At 43.9% G+C, this 24,174-nt stretch overlaps 1 protein-coding gene across 1 annotated transcript in view; it reads right to left on the bottom strand.

The window, feature by feature from the left end:
* The window catches only part of LOC124776951 (neurotrimin-like), a 1,187,890-nt gene that overhangs the window by 966,875 nt on the left and 196,841 nt on the right, over positions 1–24,174 (bottom strand). The window contains exon 3 of the mRNA XM_047252183.1: positions 8,220–8,282. Within this exon, the coding sequence (XP_047108139.1) occupies positions 8,220–8,282 (63 nt within the window). The remainder of the gene's footprint in view (positions 1–8,219; positions 8,283–24,174) is intronic.

Below are 24,174 nucleotides of genomic sequence, written 5' to 3'. Positions count from 1 at the left end.
CGGAAATCCACGAACGGTGACGAAACTAGTAAGAGATACGGACTGCGCCCCAAAGTCGGCAGTCGGCGTTAAGAGCTCTTCCTGTCTTGTTCGATGGTAGCCATGCTCTCGGTTACGAGTAGTATGTGACATGAGTGTTTCATTATTGATCTAATAGGAATAAATGTGATATTATGGCATTCTGGATGTTAATTTCGAGTAAATAGATACCCCAAAGTTGATCGACAGCAAGTTCCGATAGTTAACTTCCACCGACAGAGACATCCAATGCGCCAATGAAGAATCTGCACGGGACGACATTTACGAGAGCTGCACCGCGCACAGGTAGCAGGAAATCCGACGACACGACACACCAAGGCGACCTACACTCGCAAATTCCGGGTGGAAATGCTGACCAGTTATACTGTACGTCACATATACCACCCTCTACGGACTCGCGGCTAAGCTGAGTAATAACAGTATCAGATTAGAAGCGAGGGGATCTTGCAAGCTGGATGGACATATCGCTGCAATGCAGGGCGCAATGTATCATTGGTCACAGGTATCGACAGTGCTCTGTGGAAGATTCCCATATCTGTAGACCAGATTATCGACGTCCGCGTAGTACAGACGAACGTCGAGATCGCCGCACTGCACGAGCAGCGGTGGCCGACGGTACATCGTACATGGACGAATCCCGGGCAGGCGTTGCACCTGCCGTGTCATCAGGGATCATTGCTGAACCATCTGCTTGGAGCAGGAGTAAGATGACGTGTGCCTCTTGCCATGCAAATTCTGAGATCACGACACCACCAAATACTGCTATTCTTGTGTCGTGAAAGTGTTGACTGGGAAGTAAAATGACTCTCTGTTGTCTTCACTGATGAAAGTAGGTTCCGTCTGTACGCAGTATGGCAGACCTGGTGAGATGCCTCTTCCACAGTGCGTTCGCCCACGACACTCAGGCCCATCCAAGGTTAGGTATTGTGCGCCGTCAGTTACAGCTCGCGGTCATACACTCCTGGAAATGGAAAAAAGAACACAATGACACCGGTGTGTCAGACCCACCATACTTGTTCCGGACACTGCGAGAGGGCTGTACAAGCAATGATCACACGCACGGCACAGCGGACACACCAGGAACCGCGGTGTTGGCCGTCGAATGGCGCTAGCTGCGCAGCATTTGTGCACCGCCGCCGTCAGTGTCAGCCAGTTTGCCGTGGCATACGGAGCTCCATCGCAGTCTTTAACACTGGTAGCATGCCGCGACAGCGTGGACGTGAACCGTATGTGCAGTTGACGGACTTTGAACGAGGGCGTATAGTGGGCATGCGGGAGGCCGGGTGGACGTACCGCCGAATTGCTCAACACGTGGGGCGTGAGGTCTCCACAGTACATCGATGTTGTCGCCAGTGGTCGGCGGAAGGTGCACGTGCCCGTCGACCTGGGACCGGACCGCAGCGACGCACGGATGCACGCCAAGACCGTAGGATCCTACGCAGTGCCGTAGGGGACCGCACCGCCACTTCCCAGCAAATTAGGGACACTGTTGCTCCTGGGGTATCGGCGAGGACCATTCGCAACCGTCTTCATGAAGCTGGACTACGGTCCCGCACACCGTTAGGCCGTCTTCCGCTCACGCCCCAACATCGTGCAGCCCGCCTCCAGTGGTGTCGCGACAGGCGTGAATGGAGGGACGAATGGAGACGTGTCGTCTTCAGCGATGAGAGTCGCTTCTGCCTTGGTGCCAATGATGGTCGTATGCGTGTTTGGCGCTATGCAGGGGAGCGCCACAATCAGGACTGCATACGACCGAGGCACACAGGGCCAACACCCGGCATCATGGTGTGGGGAGCGATCTCCTACACTGGCTGTACACCACTGGTGATCGTCGAGGGGACACTGAATAGTGCACGGTACATCCAAACCGTCATCGAACCCATCGTTCTACCATTCCTAGACCGGCAAGGGAACTTGCTGTTCCAACAGGACAATGCACGTTCGCATGTATCCCGTGCCACCCAACGTGCTCTAGAAGGTGTAAGTCAACTACCCTGGCCAGCAAGATCTCCGGATCTGTCCCCCATTGAGCATGTTTGGGACTGGATGAAGCGTCGTCTCACGCGGTCTGCACGTCCAGCACGAACGCTGGTCCAACTGAGGCGCCAGGTGGAAATGGCATGGCAAGTCGTTCCACAGGACTACATCCAGCATCTCTACGATCGTCTCCATGGGAGAATAGCAGCCTGCATTGCTGCGAAAGGTGGATATACACTGTACTAGTGCCGACATTGTGCATGCTCTGTTGCCTGTGTCTGTGTGCCTGTGGTTCTGTCAGTGTGATCATGTGATGTATCTGACCCCAGGAATGTGTCAATAAAGTTTCCCCTTCCTGGGACAATGGATTCACGGTGTTCTTATTTCAATTTCCAGGAGTGTATTTGGTGTTTCTGGAGAGTAAAGTAACCAAATCCCTCTACATTGCACAGACCGTCATCCCAATGGTACTATCATTTCTTCTACGCGAATGTTGTGAGCTTATTCAGCAAGATAAACACGGCCGCTGCGACGCTACGTGCTCTACACGGTGTACGATAACTGCCCTGGCCAGCAAGATCACCAAATCTCTCACCAGTTGAAAACGTAAGGCTCATGATGAAGTGGCAGCTTACCCGTTCTCCAGGGCTCGCCAGAACCATTGCCTAATTGCAACAACGGGGCAGAACATACTAGAAAAATCTTCCGCAGGACCGAGCGAGGTGGAGCAGTGGTTAGCACACTGGACTCGCATTCGGAAGGACGACGGTTCAATCCCGCGTACGGCCATCCTGATTTAGGTTTTCCGTGATTTCCCTATATCACTTCAGGCAAATTCCGGGATGGTTCCTTTGAAAGGGCACGGCCGATTTCCTTCCCCATCCTTCCCTAACCCGAGCTTGTGCTCCGTCTCTAATGACCTCGTTGTCGATGGGACGTTACACACTAATCTCCTCCTCCTCCTCTTCCGCAGGATGCCATTCGGCACCTTTATGATCGTTTGCATGCAAAATTGAATGCGTTGTCTCCAGAGGAGGCACAATGTATGTTAACGCTACAATTTGGGTGCCTTTTACTGTGAGATTGTGTTCCATTTGGTCTGAACTTCTACTTGCATTGTTATCATATACTCCTACAATGGTGATCTACCTATCACCTCCCTTGTCAACAATGACCTTGTCAGTGACCGAGTTCCATTTTATCTATCGGAAGTATGTGATGCACGTCTTAAAAGGGCACACTGTTTGCCTTGGAGTGACAGATGGTGTAGAACTGGTACGAAATAGTCACTGATTCTCCATCATTGATGTAAATGATGGCAATGAAAGGTGCGTATGCCAGATGGCTGTACGAAATTAGGACAATAAGATGGATCGCCGTGTACAATGCGACAAAGGAGCGTTAGTGTTAGGACCTGTGTATGAACAAACCATCGATGAAGTAGACTCATTTATTTGGCTATAAAAGGGAACTCTCCAGCATGTCTCTATGGACTGGTGTACCATTTGCAGCCGTGTCACACAGTGTAAGGACAGTCACCTCAAAAAGATCTAAACTGCCAGAGACTGAAGACGAGTATCACGCACCGGCAACGACTCTCGGAATTGTTATGTCAGTCGCTAGACTGAGTCGCGGTAGCTAGACAACTTGGCTGCCAGTTTCGGAATTCTAGTAGCAGGGCCTGTAATACTGCTACGTTAGCATCGTGAACGGTGCACCATAGCAATGCGTAGGTAACATTTTTCAGGCATACGTGGCTTTTTGACACAATAACGCTAGCCCAATAGGTATATCTGCGCCTCCAGCCTGGCTGATGGTCGCTTGCATTCGGGACTTGTCTCTCGTCAACCAACGTCGTACCTGACCAATCCTTAAGTCATACAGGGCGTATCTGTACCAGCACTGTGCTGTGCCTCGACTCCTGTTCTGACTTTTATGCTAGCCTGAGCGCTGATGCAGTCTCTTGCGCCACCTGGAGGCCTCCACAGTCCGCCCTCTAATAGATAGCGTCAACTATCCCGATTCTCCAGAGTGTCGGACTGGAAGCAACCCGGAGGAGCCGTTTAGTGTGTGTCAGCACTTTCACACTATTGACTTCGGAGATCCTGCGTTTGAATAGTGCCACGCCGAACCCAACTAGTATGGATCAACAATGCAGAAAATACGGTGCAATGTGGTGGGTTGCATACTTCAGGAAATTAGCCAGTGTATTATATTTTTTTCTCCCCTAGCGTCTTCCAATTATACTTCTTTCCAAAGGAATTCATGGAAACAGTCTTCATCAAGCAAATGCCAATCATAGAAGTCTATTAATCTAGTTGTACTACCCAACATCGACGTTTACCGTTGTTTCGTGTTCACTACTTTCACCGATTACTGCATTTCAGTTGTTGCTGTTGTTGTCGTCGTCAGTCCGAGGACGGTTTGACGCAGCTGTACATTCTACTCTATCCTGTGCAAGCCTCTGCAACCCAGAATAACTGTTGCAACTTACATCCTTAGAATCCGCTTACAGTATTCGTTTCTTGGTCATCCTCTATGACTTTTATCCCCACTCACATCTCCAGTAATAAAATGGTGACCCCTTGAAGACTTTAAATGTCCTCTTGACTGATCCCAGCTTCTGGTCAAGTTGTGCCATATATTTCTTTTTTTTTCCTCCTCAATTCTATTCAGTACCTATTAATTAGTTTCGTGCTCTACCCATCTAACCTTCATCATTATTCTGTACACCACATTTCAAAAGCTTATATTCTCCTCTTATCTGGACTGTTTTTCGTCCATGTTTCGTTTCCAGACATAGCTACAATCCATATAGATACTTTCAGAAAGGAATTCCTAACACGTAAGCCTATATTCGATGTTAACAAATATCTGTTCTGCAGAAACGCTTTTCTTGCCATTGACAGTCTACATTTTGCATCCTCTGTACTTCGGCTATCAACCGTTATTTTATTACCTCAATAGCAAAACTCATGTATTACATTTAGTGTCTCGTTACCTAATCTAATTTCCTCAGTTCGTCTGATTTAGTCCAACTACATTCAATTAACATTGTTTTGCTTTTGTTGATCCACTTTTCAACATACAATCCATTCCGTTCAACTGCTCTTCCAAGTCTTTTGCTGTCTCTGACAGAACTACGGTGTCATTGGCAAATCTCAAAGATTTTATTTCTTCTCCCTGAACTTTAATTCCTTCTCCACATTTTTCTTTGGTTTCCTTTAGTACTTGCTCAGTATACAGATTTAATAACACCAGGGACAGGCTGCAACCATGTCCCACTCTCTTTTCTATCACTGCTTCCTGCTCATGCCCCTCGACTCTTGTAATACCTGGCAGCACCAGGTTTCTTCGGAATACGAATGATTGTCTTGTTCTTGAAGTCGGACGGTATTTTGTCTGTCTTATACACCTTACACACCAGATGGAAGAGTTTTGTCGTAGCTGGTTCTTCCAAGGTTATCAGTAGGTCTGACGAAATGTCTTCAAATCCGGGATCTTCTTTCGACTTAAATCTTTCAGTGCTTTGTCAAATTCTTCTAACAGTATTATGTCTTCATCTCATCTTCATCTATGTCCTCTTCAATTTCTACAATATTGCCTGCAAATTCATCTCCCTTGTATATACCCTTTGTATATTTCTTCCACCTTTAAGCTTTCTCTTCTTTGCTTAGGACTAGTTTATCATATGAGCTCTTGATATTCATACCCCCGCGTTTCTTTTCTGCAACTAACTCTTTAACTTTTCTTTAGGCAGTATATACCCTTTCCCAAAGTGATATATGCTTCTAAATCCTTACATTAGTCCTCTAGCTATCCCTGTTTAGCCATTTTGCATTTCCTGTCAATCTCCTTTTTCTTAGATATTTGTATTCCCCTTTAACCTTCTTCTTCATTTGATGCGTTTTTAAATTTTCTCCTTTCATTAATTAAATTCCGTATCTCTTGTGTCACCCAAGGATTTCTACTAGACCTTGTCGTTTTATGTGTTTGACATTCAGCTGCCTTCACAATTTCGTCTTTGGAAGCTACCCATTCTTCTTTCACTGTATTCTTTTCTCCTGTTCTAGTGAATTGTTCCCTAACGCTCCCTCTGAAACTCTCAACAACCTTTGGTTCCATTAACTTATCCCGGTCACATATCCTTAAATTGCTACCTTTTTGCAATTTCTTTAGTGTTAAACTACGCTTCATAACAAACAAATTTTGGTCAGAGTCGATATTGTCACTGGTGATGTCTTACAATTTAAAATCTGGTGCCAAAACCACTGTCTTATCATCTACAACCAATCTGAAATCTTCCAGTGTCTACAGATCTCTTCCACGTATACAACTTTCTTTCATGGTTCCTAACCCAAGTGTTAGCGATGATTAAATTTTGCTCTCTGCAAAATTCTACAAGGCGGCTTCCTCTTCCAGTCCTTTCACCCAGACCATATTCATCTACTATTTTTCCTTACCTTCCTTTTCCGGCTATCGAACTCCAGTCCCCCATCACAATTAAATTTTCGTCTCCCTTAACTCTTTGAGTAAATTATTTTATCTGATTATACATTTCTTCAATATCTTCATCTGCGGAGCTAGTTGGCTTATAAACATTGACTACTGAGGTGGGTGTGGGCTTGGTGTCTGTCTTGGCTATCATGGTTTCACTGTGCTTTTCACAGTAGCTTACCGGCATTCCTATTTTCTTATTCGTTACTAAACCTACCCCTACATTACTCCTGTTTGATCTTGTATTTATAACCCTGTGTTTACCTGACTAGAAGTCACTGAACGTCACTAATTCCCACCATATCCAACTTCACCCTATCCATTTCACTTCCTAAATTTTCCAGCTTATGTACCACATTGAGTGATGTAACATTCAATGTTCCGATCCGTAGAATGCCAGTTTTGTTTCTCCAGATGACAGCATCCTCCTGAGTAGTTCTCATCCGGAGATCCAATGTGGGACTATTTTAGCCTCGAGATGTTTTACCCAAGAGGATGGTACCATCATTAACCATGCAGTAGAGCTGCGTATCCTCGCGGAAACATTACGGCTGTAGTTTCCCCTCGTTTTCATCCCTTCGCAGTACCAGGACTGTAAGGTCGTTTTGATTGATGTTACAAAGTCAGAACACACAGCCTGTGGCCGCTGCAACTACTGAAAAGGCTGCAGCTCCCCTTCAGGAACCACACGTTTATCTGGCCTCTCAACAAATACCCCTGCACCTACTGTACGGCTGTCTGTATCTCTGAGGCACGCAAGCAATCCCATCAACGGCAATGTCCGTGGTTCATTGTGGGGTGCATTTCAGTATCCATTATGATTGTCGCCCTTGCGACACATTTCACGAGTTAATCATTGTTATCATACACTTTTTTCAATTTCACCGTCACCCTTAAACCTAGTTACTGTTTCTACTTGTGTGATTCCATATTCAATCCATTTTGGTATCAATGTTATTTCTGTTTGCTGCAGATAAGTGTCATTTTCTTCCCCCAAGCCGACGGTTTGGGGAATGGATTTAGTCGATGTGTAAACCATTGTGTTTACCTTCTTCCATTGCGCTGCTCTGTAGACTTTGCATCTGTGAGATGACGGTAATAAACTGAATCGAAATTCATCTCACAGTTCGAAATAAGCCTTAGCGTTAGTACGGTATACCTCATCGATAGAAAACTCGATGGCACGAAACTGTCCAATCTGTTTCGTGAAACTGGTAAAGACGATCCATATGGTTGAGAATTGTTATAATGTAACATAACGTAACTGGCCAGGTGGGAGACGAAACTTTCATTACTACCAAAGGGCAAGTACTATATCAGCCTCGCATATACACTAGCCGACTATTAAGCACTATCGAACGAAATCATAGGCATCAAAAGCAATTAATAATATATAATGACAGGAATGTAACATTAACTGGTTTGAAGGTAACTCAACATTAGGTTATTTTATGGCTGAAGATGTAAGAAGACATTCAGAATATGACGAGTCAGCTTATTCTAGAGGTAACTTTACAAATTGTGCCGTGCAGAGAGCATTAGAGGATAAGCAAATATTGCATGATCGATGGAATCGAAGTTATACGTTTAAAGAAACAAACACACTTTCTGTAATAGTATCAGCAAACGTCTGGTGTGGCGTTCATCCGTGAAAGACTTTCACATGCAAGTTAGTATGGAAAACGTTAAGGATGTGCTTTACTTACCGTTGCTGAACTCCTCCACGGCTTTCGGAATTCCATTCGAATCCAGATTCCTTATTCGTCTGCCTGTAAATGGAAACAATTATTAGCTAACGGTCTCCCTATAAAATATCATATAACACGTTTATTATCTAGGTATCGTCAAAACATATTTTGTGACAAATTGTGACGAAAGTTTTAGTTTCGTGAATCAGGAATGTGGGAACAATTTCAATTTATTATGGACTACTCCACTGTTCAACAGCCACTATATAATATTCCATTATTTTACACCCACAATGTAACGAAATTTGCAAATTAAATCGAGAGATTGCGATCATTTCTTTACATAGGATACCCCAGCAGTGAATTTATGAAGTATTAACTTCGGCGTTTCATCATCGGCTGTTTATAACTTTATCAGCAAAGTTTATTTTAGAGCTTGTACAGCCTTGTGAAGGCATTGATAACGGTGTTTTGTTGTAAAATAGTAAAATTATTAAGATTCTAATTGATAAAAATAATTCAATAACGCCTCCTAATTTATTAGTAATTGATCGTAGATTTGCATAGGTAAATAGGAAATATCATTAGGAAATAAAGTAGTGAATAGTCAAATGGAAACAATGACTTTAACGTTTTAAAAGATTTTGGCTTCGACTTTTAAGTACTTAGTAAGATTTCGTAAGAAAGGGTATCATAGACTCGCTCCGACCACTGACCTCTATGATGTATGTCTTTACACAAATTTGAACGCCGATACGATAACTACTAGCTTAGGTTACTGATTGTCACTTCTGTTGTTTTTCTTGGAAGTCACTGGAGTCCCAATGAACGTCACGACCACTGACAAAGTCACTTGTGGCCTCTCAGAAAAGAGAGGTATGTACCCTTTTTCCGCTGTAGCTCGAAATGGAAAGGTGGCAGTACCGGAGTGTGCAATTTTGCACATAAAGTTGATGGAGCTTGGTTGCATTTTCAGATTTTGTTCTGAGGATCGTTTGTTGCTTTCATCACTAACCTGATCTTATCCCTTTTATACGTTTTCCAAAGTTAGTGTGTAGTTTCTATAGTCAAATAACGGGTAAACTAGGAAGGTAAAGTCTTACATACTGTTGTCATAACTAGCAAACCACTCAATCCCCGTCAGTGCGTCCACAACACTTATTAAATACCTCAGATTCACTACATGTAATGATCTTCACTGGCGGAATGCTCAGTTGCCTCAAGATATTACACGTCTGATATTAGCTCGTACAGGAAACATGGTTCTCCTTATGCGTATGTGCCTCATATAATCATAGTTTTATTTAAGTTTTTATTACTTGTCCAGTCTGCGACGAAGGGCCATAATGTGTAGGAGCATCATATACACTTCAAAAAATCAACAAATTATGGTTCGGATCCTTTGGGATAAGTTAAATATAACTCCTGAACTTTTATTCGAATTATTTCGGTCTATGAAAAGGCGCAGCAGTGGCCTAGTACTCTGAAAATACGTTTCTTTTCTATCCATCTATGCATTAATTTCCAACCCGCAATATCCTCTACACATTGAGTTTTTCGTTGCACAAGATTTTAAAATTCCTTCCAATCCTATATTCTTTAAGAGATAAGTTGCGAAGTCTGAATAGGGCTGACACGCTAAAAAGAGTTTCAGATACGTACATTTTTAAGTCTTCCATTTATTTTCAATACTGCTACACTGGGGGATAACACTGCATATGTTACTTTACAACAATAGCTGATAGTGAGCTACCTTAACTTGTCACTATCTATTTATTTGTTTCTCTGGTTCCATGTGATCGTGACGGTACTAAGAAAGGTACTGGCTAATAGTGTTTTAAATTATAATTTTCTGTGCTGAAGCAATGAGCTTTTACAATCAGTTTTATTATTAAATCGCATTTGCCATTAGTGTGTCTCTGACTTCAACAGTTACACGAAAACGTGTTTTCAGTATATCAATTTAATTGATTTTTCAGTTGGCGAGCTCAGTGACTATCTTGTACTGGAACTTTAAATTTTGGAGCTGTTTTCATTACACAAGCTTGTGGCGTAGAATGAAATTAGCAGAAATTCAGTCAGCCACAAAATGAATGCGGAAATGTTTGTCTGATAAGTTGGTAAAAATTTGTTGGTGGCATGACATGTCGTCGAACACTGACATTTAAGTAACTCAAACATTAATATTAGAATAACGTGCTTTAATAATCAGTCCGCCCCGATAGCTGAGTGGTTAGCGCGGCGGTCTGTCACGCCAAGGGGCCCACGTTCGATTCCCGGCTGGGACGGAGATTTTCTCCGCTCGGGAACTGGGTGTTGTGTTGTCCTCATTATCATTTCATTATGATCAGTGGAAGACAACGGGTAACCACCGCTGGAATCACATCCTTAGGCGCTCATGCGTGGACCTCTCTGACGAGGCTTCCCCCATTACAAGACCTGCCGTAAGGCAGAACACAAAGTTAATACTCAAGCGTTTTCTAACAGAACGATAAAAAGGAGAAAAGGACAGGTAGTTCTTACATTATTTCAGCGAATCGTGGCCCAGTACGTGAGATAACGCAATATGACTTCGTACGGCACGCAAAAATTCACTCTTTCACGTTTATTCGACTTACAGCTATCCGACACGCAGCCACACAACGATTGAGGCAGCAGGCAAAGCGAATAGAAAAGTGGAAAACATCTCTGAAAGACGTAATAAACTGTCACAACATTGTGTACCCACTTTAGACAGATACGAAACAGGTATTAAATATTTCCTCGCCTGTGCTGGATCCTCCGGTAACAGAAACCGTATTTTTACGACTGCAGCCAGGAGAAAATTTAGGGGAGTATAAATAAAACAGCAGCTACTAAAGGGACTTATTACTCCTCCATAAAGCGAGCGAATAAATCTTTCAGCGCAAGGCGGCAGCGGGCACATTGATTGGACCCGGCCGACGGAGCGGCGGGAGGGTCGGCCTGAGAGGCGCTACGCCAGCAGCAGCCGCCCGCGTCGCCGTGGGAGCTGGCGCCAGCCACTGAGGCGTGCTGGCTGCCACAGCACTGCCGAGCTGTCTTGTTTAACTGTAGCCGAAACTACAACGTTTAACTGTTTAAGTAAAACTTTAACGCAGGGGTTCCTTCGCGGGCGACCATGTCTTTATGTAATTAGAATTATATTAATACCTCCAGCTGTCGACGGGCGTTGATATATGTCAACCGGGACTGGTGAAAATGTGTGTCCCGACCGGGATTCGAACCCGCGATCTCCTACTTACATGGCAGACGCTCTATCCATCTGAACCACCGAGGGCACAGAAGATAGCGCGACTGCAGGGACCATCTCGCGCACGCCTCCTGCGAGACCCACTTTCTCACCTTGTATGTGCACACACTACATTCGTAGGGTCCCACCCCAACACACTCATTACTCGTGGAAGACAGTCTTACCAAGTCCCGTAAGAGTTCGCGGAATATGTGTGCATCCGAACAGAAGAAGAAGGTCATGGCCGGTATTGTCAGAACTAAATACTTTTATCGAAATGGTGAGAATGTGAGTTGCGCTGGAGGCGTGCGCGAGATAGTCCCTGCAGTCGCGCTCTACTCTGTGCCCTTCCTGGCTCAGGTGGATAGACCGTCTGTTATGTAAGCAGGAGATCCCGGGTGGGGCACACATTTTCACCTCTCTCCATTGACATATATCAACACCCGTCAACAGCTGGAGGTATTAATATAATTCTAATTTAATTCTAAGCGGCGGCAGGTCATCAATGTCCGAAAGGCCACTTCGGCCGGCAACGTTGGGTGACTCACCCTATATATATATAAGGTGAGTCACCCAACGTTGCCGGCCGAAGTGGCCGTGCGGTTAAAGGCGCTGCAGTCTGGAACCGCAAGACCGCTACGGTCGCAGGTTCGAATCCTGTCTCGGGCATGGATGGTTGTGATGTCCTTAGGTTAGTTAGGTTTAACTAGTTCTAAGTTCTAGGGGACTAATGACCTCAGCAGTTGACTCCCATAGTGCTCAAAGCCATTTGAACCAATCACCCAACGTTACCGCTGGATATATTTCGTAAACCACATCAAATACTGTCGAACCGATTCCACAGACCGAACGTGAGGAGAGGGGCAAGTGTAATTGTGTAATACAAACCATACAAAAATGCACGGAAGTATGTTTTTTAACACAAACCAACGTTTTTTTAAATGGAACCATGTTAGTTCTGTTAGCATATCCGAACATATAAACAAATACGTAATCAGTGCCGTTTGTTGCATTGTAAAATGTTAATTACATCCGGAGATATTGTAACCTAAAGTTGACGCTTGAAACCTCCGACGTTCAGTTGCGTGTTGTAACAAACACGGGCCACGGTCGGCGAGCAGCATCTGCAGGGACATGTTTACGATGACGACCGTGTTTACGAGTGTGGCTGTAGTGCGCTGTTGTGGTTTGGTCTAGCTGTCGCAGTGTCCGCATGTAGCGCTTGCTGCTATTGTTATTCTGCATTCGTCTCCGCACGCAGACCAACTGTAGTACACCGTGTTACCAGACGTCTGTGATAGTGTAGTGTTGTAGGAACTGTGACCATGGTGTATTCGAACTCTGAAAAGGCGGAGATAATGCTCATCTATGGCAAGTGTCGACAAAATGCAGCTGGAGCCTGCAGGGTGTATCCAGAACGGTACCCGAACAGAGAGCATCCAACGTGCCACACATTGCAAAACATCTACCGCCAACTGTATGCAACAGGTATGGTCGTAGCACGCAAACGGGTCCGTAATAGGCCTGTCACAGGAGAAGCGGGTGCAGTTGGTGTGTAGCTGCTGTTGCCATGAACCCACACATCAGTACACGGGACATTGGGAGAGCCGGTGGACTGAGTCAAAGTAGTGTCATGCGCATACTGCATCGTCACCGCTTTCTCCCGTTTCATGTGTCGCTACATCAGCAATTACATGGTGATGACTTTAATCATCGAGTGCAATGCTGTCAATGGGCATTAACAGAGAATGCGTTGCAGTTCTACCTGTTTACCGATGAAGCGGGTTTCACAAACCACGGGGCAGTGAATCTACGGAACATGCATTACTGGTCCGTGGACAATCCTCGCTGGCTCAGACAGGTAGAGCGACAACGACCGTGGACTGTAAATGTATGGTGCGGAATCATTGACGACTACCTCATTGGTCCTCACTTCATTGCAGGGGCCCAAACAGCTGCAACATACATCGCGTTTCTACAGAATGATCTGCCAACGTTGCTCGAAAATGCACCTGCACATTCCGCAATTTACACTAGGCTGACCCTTGACAGGATGTTCGACGGGCGTTTCATACGACGTGGAGGACGCATAAATTGGCCAGCCCGTTCTCCTGATCTTACACCTCTGGACTTCTTTCTGTGGGGTACGTTAAAGGAGAATGTGTACCGTGATGTGCCTACAACCCCAGAGGATATGAAACAACGTATTGTGGCAGCCTGCGGCGACATTACACAAGATGTAGTGCGGCGTGTAGGACATTCATTACGCCAGAGATTGCAATTGTGTGCAGCAAATGATGGCCACCACATTGAACATCTATTGGCCTGACATGTCGCGACACACTCTATTCCACTCCGTAATTGAAATCGGAAACCACGTGTGTACGTGTACCTCACCCCTCATGGTAATGTACATGTGCATCAGTGTAAAAGACCAATAAAAAGGTGTTAGCATGTGGACGTAATTTGCTGTTCCAGTCTCTTCTGTACCTAAGGTCCATCACCGTTCCCTTTGGATCCCTACGTAATTCGGTGCTCTCCGATACACACCATCGAACAGCGGAGGAGTGGTACTCAAGCGTCAACTTTCGGTTACAATATCTCCGGATGTAATTAACATTTTACAATGCAACAAACGGCACTGATTACGTATTTTTTTATATGTTCAGAAGTGCTAAAAAAACTAACGGGGTTCCATTTAAGAAAACATAGGTTTGTGTTAAAAAACATACTTCCGTGCATTTTTTTATGGTTTGTATTAACCAATTACACTAGCCCCTCTCCTCACGTTCGGTCTGTGGAATCGATTCGTCAGTATTTGATGTGGTTTACGAAATATATCCATCGGTAATGTTAGGTGACTCACCCTGTATATATATATATATATATATATATATATATATATATATATATATATATATATATATATATATATATATATTCAAAAATATCAAACTCTCGAGAATGAAAATCATAAGTGTCATAATGTGGAAAACTATCAAAAATGTTAAAACTCTTCGAGGAAACTAAAACTAAGGCTACCCGTAAAGTATCACACAGTACGAAAGACGCAAAGGTGAGAGAGGGAACGACGACTAACAAGGCAATGCACATTAGTCTATCGTGGGTTGCAACATGACATTTAGAATCAAGTGACATTCTAGGAATCTGAAGAAAGTCCAATATCAACAGTACTCCAGTATTATGTTGTAACTGTAAATATTGGTAACTGACACGTTTTATTTTAATTACTTTCAGCTACTTTTGGCAATGATCTGACGTTACTTTGACCCAAAATTATTATTTAATACTATCATTTCACGGTTTATTACTATATTCACTTGATGAAGTAACCAACATTACGAAATCTGTCGTGCTCTTTAAATAAAATGCCTCTGAGCACTCTGGGACTTAACTTCTGTGGTCACCAGTCCCCTAGAACTTAGAACTACCTAAACCTAACTAACCTAAGGACATGACACACATCCATGCCCGAGGCAGGATTCGAACCTGCGACCGTAGCAGTCGCGCGGTTCCGGACTGAAGCGCCTAGAACTGCTTGGCCACCTCGGCCGGCTCTTTAAATAAAACATGATCCAGGTTTCACTGAGGTATGTTACTTGCCAGTGACACATCAAGCGCTGAAGTTACTTTCGTCCTGAAATTTTTCACACGAGTGCATTTCCTTTTTCCTCAAAGCACTAACGCAATTAGTAACGTTTGTCTGCCGGCCAGGACCGGATTGTCATCCTGGAAGAAAATTTTAAAATTTAATGTAAACAAGGACATTCACACGTATGTATACGTGTGTGTGTGTGAGTGGTTGGGGGGGGGGGGGGGGGGGTAGACATAGAGCACAGTGAATATATGTCAGAAGCAATACAGGAAATTGCGTCAACAGCTTTAAGAAAACAGTGGAAAATGTAAATGTGAATGGTCGGACGAGAATACGAAGCCCGTAAAACAGCTGCTCCACGTCGCTCTGGCAGAACAAGTTTCCACTTATGGATAATTGTCCTATGATGTGATAGTTGTATAACGTTTCCTGTTGGTCGAAGTTACTTATGTTTAAATGTTCAAACTAGATCCACCTACAATCAGTTGTAGGAGAACACGCTCTCGAGAGAAAAAAGAAGGAAATATGAGAATGGCACAGATACCGGTAGATGCAACATACATTAACAGAAAAACAAATTGTTGCAGTTTTAGAGAAACTGGATAATTTATCCAAGAGAACTTCACAAATAGTCAATAGCACATTAGTCCATCTTTGGCCCTTATGCAGCCAGTTATCCGGCTTGACATTTATTGATAGAGTTGTTGGATGTCCTCTTGAGCGATAGCATGCCATATTCTGTCCAGTTGGTGCATAAGGCTATCTATTTATCTATTTATTCTATTCAGCCCAGAGTCTTCAGTGATATGTCCTGCTTTGAACTGCCCCCAATAACCAGCGAAGACGTGTCTCGAGAGATTCCTGACAAATGTTGGATACCGACCTGTCTGTCGTCCGCGAAACCGCTCGACAACCAGGAGTGATGGTCTGTGGTGTCATTTCCATTCATAGGAATACCCCTTTGGTTGTAATCCACGGTACCCTTATAGAACAACGATATTCTGGGCCCAGTCTCAGCCGGCCGAGGTGGCCGAGCGGTTCTAGGCGCTTCAGTCTGGAACCGCGCGACCACTACGGTCGTAGGTTCGAATCCTGCCTCGGGCATGGATGTGTGTAATGTCCTTAGGTTAGTTTTAAGTTCATGGGGACTAATGATCTCAGATGTTAAGTCTCAAAGTGCTCAGACCCATTTGAACCATTTTTTTTAACCCAGTCTCTTGTTGTCCTTCATGTGCTTACATTTCAGCTAGATAATGCCCGCCAGCACACGGTGAGAGTTTCTACTGCTGCCTTCGTGCTTGCCAAACCCTATCTAATCCGTCACTGACGCCCGGTGTTGTCCAATTGAGACCGTTGGGGGACTATGACAGGGCCATTCACCAAGTTCGGGATTTTGAGAATCTAACGTGCCAGTTGGTCTGAATTTTGCACGATATCCCCCAGGAGGACACCCAACAGCTACATCAATCAATGGCAAGCCGAATAACTGCATGCGTAAGTGCAAGAGGTGGACCACGCGGTATTGACTCGTTCGGTTTGTGAACCTGTTTGTCTTGAATAAATCATCTTTTTATTTTTAAGTTGTAATCATTTGCTTGTCTGTCTACCGATTTCCGACCTGCTCGGATGCGTCAATGCGTCACTTTTTTGGTATTAATGTTTATTGAGGGAGCTTATATTCCTTTTAGAAAGTATCGAGATAATTTATGTCACTGAAGGCAAGTTTTGCGTAAGCTGAGCAGTTACCCCAGGATACTGTTCGAATTTGCTATGTGACAAACTGCGAAAGAGAGTAGTATTTAGTACACTGAGTGAGGTACGGGCCGGTTCACTGCGCACTGGCACGTCGTCCATCGCGCTGTCAGTCGGCGAGAGGCGCGCGTTGTTCCGCCGACACGGCTGCTGCAGCCGCCCCCGCTGACGCCCCCACTGCCTGTCCTCTCGCCATGCCGGGGGCGGCTGGGCGTTGCTCGGCGCGCGCAGCCAATTTTTCAAACCCGGCCGTGGCCGGAGAGGCTCAAGTTAATTAACTGTTCGTTAAACTGCGCCCGCCGGCCGGCAGCGGCACTCTTCTCCGCGAGGTGGAGGAGTTGGCGCGCGAGCATGTGGGGAATACCAAGGCCGGCCGCCCCCGACCGGAATAAGCAATGTCCGAGGGTGGCCGGCCGGGAGGAGCATAGGCCGCTGCGGTGCGCCGCCCGCCGTCGCTCCCGTCCAGTTGCACCGCTGTGCTTAAAGTTTCACCTCAAGTACAGCAGACTGCTACGAAGAATGACTGCCAGAGGTGGTGCAAGGAATGGTAAAAACAGACCTCTCCCTCGAAGTTTTCCGCCGCCCTTCTGCCTTTAGTCGTCTTGACGATGGTTCAGATGACTCTGAGCACTATGGGACTTATCTTCTTGGACTCGCATTCGGGAGGACGACGGTTCAATCCCGCGTCCGGCCATCCTGATTTAAGTTCTCCGTGATTTCCCTAAATCGCTCCAGGCAAATGCCGGGATGCTTCTTCTGAAAGGGCACGGCCGACTTCCCTCCCTGTCCTTCGCTACTCCGATGAGACCAATGACCTCGCTGTTTGGTCTCTTCCCCCAAACAATACAATATAATACTTAACTTCTGAGGTCATCAGTCCCCTACACTTACAACTACTTAAACCTAACTAAACTAAGGACGTCACACACATCCATGCCCGAGGCAGGATTCGAACCTGCGACCGTAGCGATCGCACGGTTCCAGACTGCAGCACCTAGAACCGCTCGGCCACACCGGCTGGTTCTCTGGTCGTCTTGACCGATCGAAAAACGTCTTGCCAGTACACTTGATTGTCAGCCCCATCATACTTGTTTATGATTTCACATTAGTACGGTTCCACAACTCGGTAGGTAAGAACTGAATCGTTATAGGATCATGTTCTTGTTTGTCTACCTGTCTGTCTAAGACCCATTTTTTCGCAGGAACGGGTAAAGGTTGATTTGCGAGGGGGGGGGGGGGGGGACGACGAAACAGCGAGATGATCGAAGGATGAAGGAAGGACAAAGAAAGAAGTCAGCTGTGTCCTTTCTAGAGAACTATGTCGGTATTTGCATGAGGGGGATTAGGGAAAACACGGAAAACCTAAATCAGGATGGCCGGACGCGGGTTTGAACCTTCGTCTTACGGAAATGCTTCTTCCTACAGCATGCAAGTGTAGTATGCTAAGTACTGCACCACCTCGCTCGGTGAACGAGTAAAGGTTCAAAAATGGTTCAAATGGCTCTGAGCACTAAGGGACTTTTCATCTGAGGTCATCAGTCCCCTAGACTTACAACTACTTAAACCTAACGAAACTAAGGACGTCACACACATCGATGCCCGAGGCAGGATGCGAACCTGCGACCGTAGCAGCTGCGCGGTTCCGGACTGAAGCGCCTAGAACCGTTCGGTCACAAAGGCTGGCTGAACGAGTAAACGTATTAAGTTAAAATTAATACGTGTGGCACTTTGCCCATATAAAATATTAAAGCTACTAAGTCGACGCAATTAAAGGATACGACTATGTGTAACACATATTTTGCTGCTCCAAGACTCACTCATCAATAGCAATTGACGAACTTTCTGTATAAGACAGAATGAAAAATGTTCGTATCATAGAACGAACAAGGGTGAATACATACTGAGCAGAGACGTGATTTAGTCTTTTGACTACCAGCGATAGCTTGGACACCGATGTAGATTTTTGTTCACTCGGACGACAACAGATACGATACAGGGCATTTTTTTTTTCGAACCATGTCGCTCATATCGCGGCAACGGACAAAGCTTTAATAACACAACAAGACACCATTAATTACATCTATTTGTCTACGTTCTTACTGAATTTAAACCGAATCGCACAAGTTTGAGACGTAGAATTAGTGCTCGTAAAGGAACCCCAAAGATGTGTGTTTTGCACGTAAAATCCTGTTGAAGCTTGATTTCGAGTTTGAATTTTTATCGTCAGAATGCATTTTTTATTTATTTGATTCACTTTAAACAGTTTCCACGCATTCAGTTTATTTAATAACGAATTTTACGTGCGACGTTTAGCTCGAATTTAAACCATCGTATCTCCACAACGGATAAAGATTATTGGATGAAAAAAATTCTCTTTTACTTTATTCATTCCTCTACCTCCGTGCATAGTTTCTCAGTTCCATAAGATCATTGGAAGTTTTGAGACTAATAGTTACTTAAGTTATGGACCTATATGATACAAGTACCTCAATAAGTAATTGCGTGGTCATCGAATAAAGATCGTCGACAACTGGAACCTTTCGTCACGTAAGATTAAAAGAAATTAAGTACAAATGTCTTCTCCAAGAAGCTTAAGCAGCATGCAGCTGATGTGAGTTTGAAAACTGCTGGAAACTCTAGAACAGCACGGCCTGTCTTGGATTTAAGTCCCCTCCCTCCTTCTCATATTAGATCCATTGGCTTGACAACTGACGCACCTCATTCGACGCCATTCTCTCTCGATAGTCGGGAATAGAACGAAAGTAGAGGTAAATTTCTGCTTCACTTTATTTACACTAATTTATTCGTTGTTTGCACCGTTAGAGCAGTGATTGTTATTAATCCTCTTTATTCTCTAATGAATGTATTCGAATTAGCAGTAACAAATTGTCCAGCTAAGTTGTGAACTTTAAAAGTGTAGAACTAATGTGGAGCTGACTATTGCCGATACAGAGAAGGGTGGAGTAAAATATGTCTATTTTTTCTTTAAGGCGACTGCAGGCTTTCTACATCCATTTGGTATCAGTTATAGAAGTACTAGATGGTGTTGCTCTGAAACCTGTCTCGTACCTCTTTAGCATTCAATAAATTATGTATACAAACCTACATTCCAGACGTCTATAATGCTGTAGGAAAGAAAGGTTCGAGAGGGTGAGGCGAAAAGTAATGCCAATGTTTGCCAAAAAGCTGGATGATGAGCTCTCGACGTTTCTGCTACAAGACGTTGACACTGGATTCTCGTATTTAACCAGTGAAGATGAGTGTGAAGTTGACTCTAACCTTGGCAGCCAGACACAGTGGTCATTTGTGTGTGAGCTGTGTTTGGATGAATGTGTATGTTATTTCAGAAGGAAACTTACTTTTATAGAAGTCTTCTTGTTGTTCCTGTCTGTGACGCAACGTCTCCGCTGTACGGTGAGTAGCAATCTATGCTTTTTATTTTCATAGTATTCAGATTTTCATTTGTTGGATACTAATAGAAACAAATTACAAATGACAAAAACCATAACAGGAAATGTCATTAAACTACAACCTTTGAGCTTTTAATTTGTATTATCATTGGCGATTCAAAAGTAATGTCCCACAGAGCAAATAGGATGTACCACAATTCCACCCACATATTTTTCAGTGGTCATAGTACGGACTAATACAAGAAAACACAATGCAGTAAACAAGGGCTGTAAGGTGCATCCTGAAGAGCCACGATTACTCGTTCAGTTGATGAGATGCGTCTCACAGTAAAGAAGATGAACAAGTGCTCACGGCTCTGGAGGTATGCATTTTAGAGCCCATGTTTCTTAGATTTTTTTCTTGGTTTAGTCCACACTGCTACCTCTGCAAGTTTGTCGGTGGAGTTCTTATTCACGGCATTTGTCATACGGTCCACGACTTTTGAATCAGCCTATAAAACCGTATCGTTCTTAGGGAGACGGACACTGACAAACATTATACTGTGCTTTAAAGAAGTAAGATGTTCATATTCGAAGACTGAAATACTTTTTCTCTTTTTACTGCACAAGACGGGTAAGAGCCGTGCCAAAATTTCGTATCTTCGCATTCCTGAATTAATTGACAAAGTGCAAGAAATTGATAGAACTGTTCCAATATGTATGGATGAAACTTCATGATTCTTTCCTTGAACCATGATAACAAATCAAAAGTGCGGTTCAGTGCGATGTGCATGACTGTCATGGAGGATGCATGTATTGCTGGGCAACCTTCGGACCACTGGCGTTGTTACACGTCGTCGCGAAAAAATCCCTCTCCAGAAACTCGCTCAATCACTACAATGGAATATAGTGTGCTACAATTGTTTGCTGCTGAAAAAAATATTGTAATGCATTAAAACGGAAGTTAGTGCAATGGAGAATTGAATTATGAACTGCTCAATAAGGTTTCAGCGCACTTGCTTTTTTGATAATAAGAAGGGCCTGAGATTCTAGAGGAGCAAGGAGAGAAAGAATACAGCTTGGAAAATTAAAAAATAACTTTACTGTCGAATAAAATCGAAAAGTTAACCAAAATTTTGGAAACAATCCTCCAGGCTGTGGCTAAGACGCGTCTAAGCGATATCATTTCTTCCAAGTGCGCCAGTCCAAGTACGTATGCAGAAGAATTCTGTAAAGTTTAGATCGTAAAAGATGTACTGATGGAAGTAAAGCAATGAATTGGATCGTGAGTCGTGCTCGGATAGCTGAGTTGGTAGAGCATTTGCTCGTGGAAAACAAAGGTCCCAGGTTTGAGTTCCGGTCCGGCACACAGTTGTAATCTTCCAGGAAGTTTCCTCAACGAAAATATGATACTCTTTCCATTCTTGTGGAATCAAAAACTGCTTCTGTGTAACAACCAGCACAGGGTTGGAGTCCAACATTTTTCTATGTTAGCCCTCCTGAGCTAATCCAGTGTGTGAAGAGGATTTCCCTAGTCCCAAGCAAGGCCCGTTTCCACAGAGAACATTGTGTAGTACTGATTTCAGGCTCCTGTAGAAAGAAGGTGTTAATGTGGTATGCTCGTGCATATCTCCTTGAAAGACAACCCTGTTGCCAAAACCTTATCTGTAGGGCTGAACAGGAGGTTGGAAGGTCCGGCTTCGATACTATACAGTTCTGAAACTGTAGATCATGGTGTTGGGAGTGGTCAGGCATTCGTACTTGATCTGGGACGAAAAGCATGCCTAACACACCTAACAGTTGAAACTTTGGTACAGCGTGACTGAGGAGTGTATTGGTACGTCGCCGGTTCCATATTCTTCAATGACTATTATCAGACGTCGGAAAACACCTGCAGTCGTCGGCGAAGAGAACAGGGCGCCAGTGAATCACTTTCCATTCAAGGAGTCCTCTTTCGACCTTCCTCGGTCAAGACGGTTTTTGGGGGAGTTTAAATAATTGTTCAAAACTGATTCCGGGAGGGCATACTAATCGTTTGGAGTCGACTTCGGGCTGATTGAGCACAGCCCTGCCAGATGTCTGCAGACATGCAACGCGCAGTTATGTTCCATTCTCCTCGCGTTACCTGTGGCCCGTCATCAACCAGTGTTATTGCGACCGCAACGAGACAAATCTTCAAAGTTTTGTTTGTCTAGATAGCCTTTTAATGTTCGAGTAACGTCACTGGGGTGCACGTCAATTCGGCGACAACTTCCCGTGCTGACAACTGTTGAGGCCGAAAGTGACAATGTGCGCTATGTCTAAACTTGAAATGACGTATCGAACCATGTTGACGAACTGAATAATGCACGCAAGGTGCCCGATCCCGTTCATAACTGGAGACACATGCGCTCTACTAAAGTGGAGTGAGACTGCGGCCTCACTTTTACCTCCATTACATAGGCAGGTACATGGCAAATTCCCGTGATACAAAGAACTTTGATAAACAGATTTTCGATTGCTGATGAAGATCGGTTAAAATGACTGCAATTGAGCTTTACAACAACGTGCAGATTTCGAACTGAAGCTTAGACGGCCATACAGCTACAATTTGTGAATGAATAATCTTTCGATGAGTAGCTTGTGATATATCACAGTTATCTGGAGTCATTTAGCTTTTGGGAGACCAAGAAAATATGTTTATGGGTATTTAAAACCACCAAGTGTCTTAATCACTGAGACAACTTGTTTAATTATGTCTTAGCAGCAGAAAATATCCTATTATTACTTGTTACTGGAGCGCAGTGATCAATCTTCTTTTTCTGCAGGTGCCATTTTGGATATGGTCGCCTTAGTTCCATTACTCTTTTTTTAGCTGTGCTCAGAGGGATTCGTCTGATATAGTAGCAGCAATAGAAGCAGCAATTTTATTTAACTTTGGATCACTTTTACGAGAATATTGGTCACGTCATGGTATTATAATTTAAAACTAACATAAATGTTGTCATTCGTATTTACAGGCATTTACATAGTTAGTCTACAGGTATATTTTAACAAGCATTGGACAACTGGTCACCTCTGGCCTTATAGTAGGAATCATACTGGCTTTTTCCTGAAGTAATTTAGGAAAACCACGGAAAACCTAAATCGCAATGGACGGATGAAGACTGGAGCCTTTACCCTCCCTAATACAAGGCCACTCTGTTTAAAACAGTGCTACATCATTGGCTTTATCCCTAGTGTACAATAATATCTGGAAAACAAATTATTTAATAATATAAGAGGCTAACGCTTAAGTGTTCACTCATTCCTCACTAACAGTCACTGCACACAATACACACACTATAAGCGATAGATTACTTTATAATTTATGAACACTATGAGGTAACCTCGGGACCATAGGGATGATGTTCGGATTCCATTGTGTACACTATAATATTTCATTTACTAGCCCGAAAAATTGAGTAAATATCCCTCTACAATGTTCTGTTGAGCTCAGAAAGAGGCTAAGAAGTTAGCACAGTTCGTAGCTTTGCTGGTAAGGTTTTTCAGAAGGAAAAAAAAAAGAGACGATGAGAAGAATAAGAAGAGGAAACATATTGTGAAAGTATCCTGTGAAGTGATAGAAGTCGCATTATTATTACTATTATTATTATTATTGTTAATACTGCTTCCTTGGTTCACGGGTGTTGCGTCAGATAATGTTGTGGAAGCTTCCACACTATCCGACGCGACGCCCGTGAACCAAGGAAGCAGTTACACGTCAGGAAAGTCTTAGACAGCACATTGTTAATACTGTTATTTACTTGTGTGATATTTTTACCAAACCACTACTCATTTGCTGGTATCTAAGTAATAGTTCACTACATAAATTGTATATCTTGGCAGATACTTTTTAATCATATTTTTAAATAAGTTAGTTTCACTGTCTTTAACTTCCTTGGGCTATTTATTGTACAGTTTTCCACCTTAGTAGAAACTTCAGTT

The sequence above is a fragment of the Schistocerca piceifrons genome, chromosome 1 (assembly GCF_021461385.2).
Source record: "Schistocerca piceifrons isolate TAMUIC-IGC-003096 chromosome 1, iqSchPice1.1, whole genome shotgun sequence".
NCBI classification, from domain to species: Eukaryota; Metazoa; Arthropoda; class Insecta; order Orthoptera; family Acrididae; genus Schistocerca; species Schistocerca piceifrons.
This window is presented reverse-complemented; position numbering and strand designations above follow the sequence as displayed.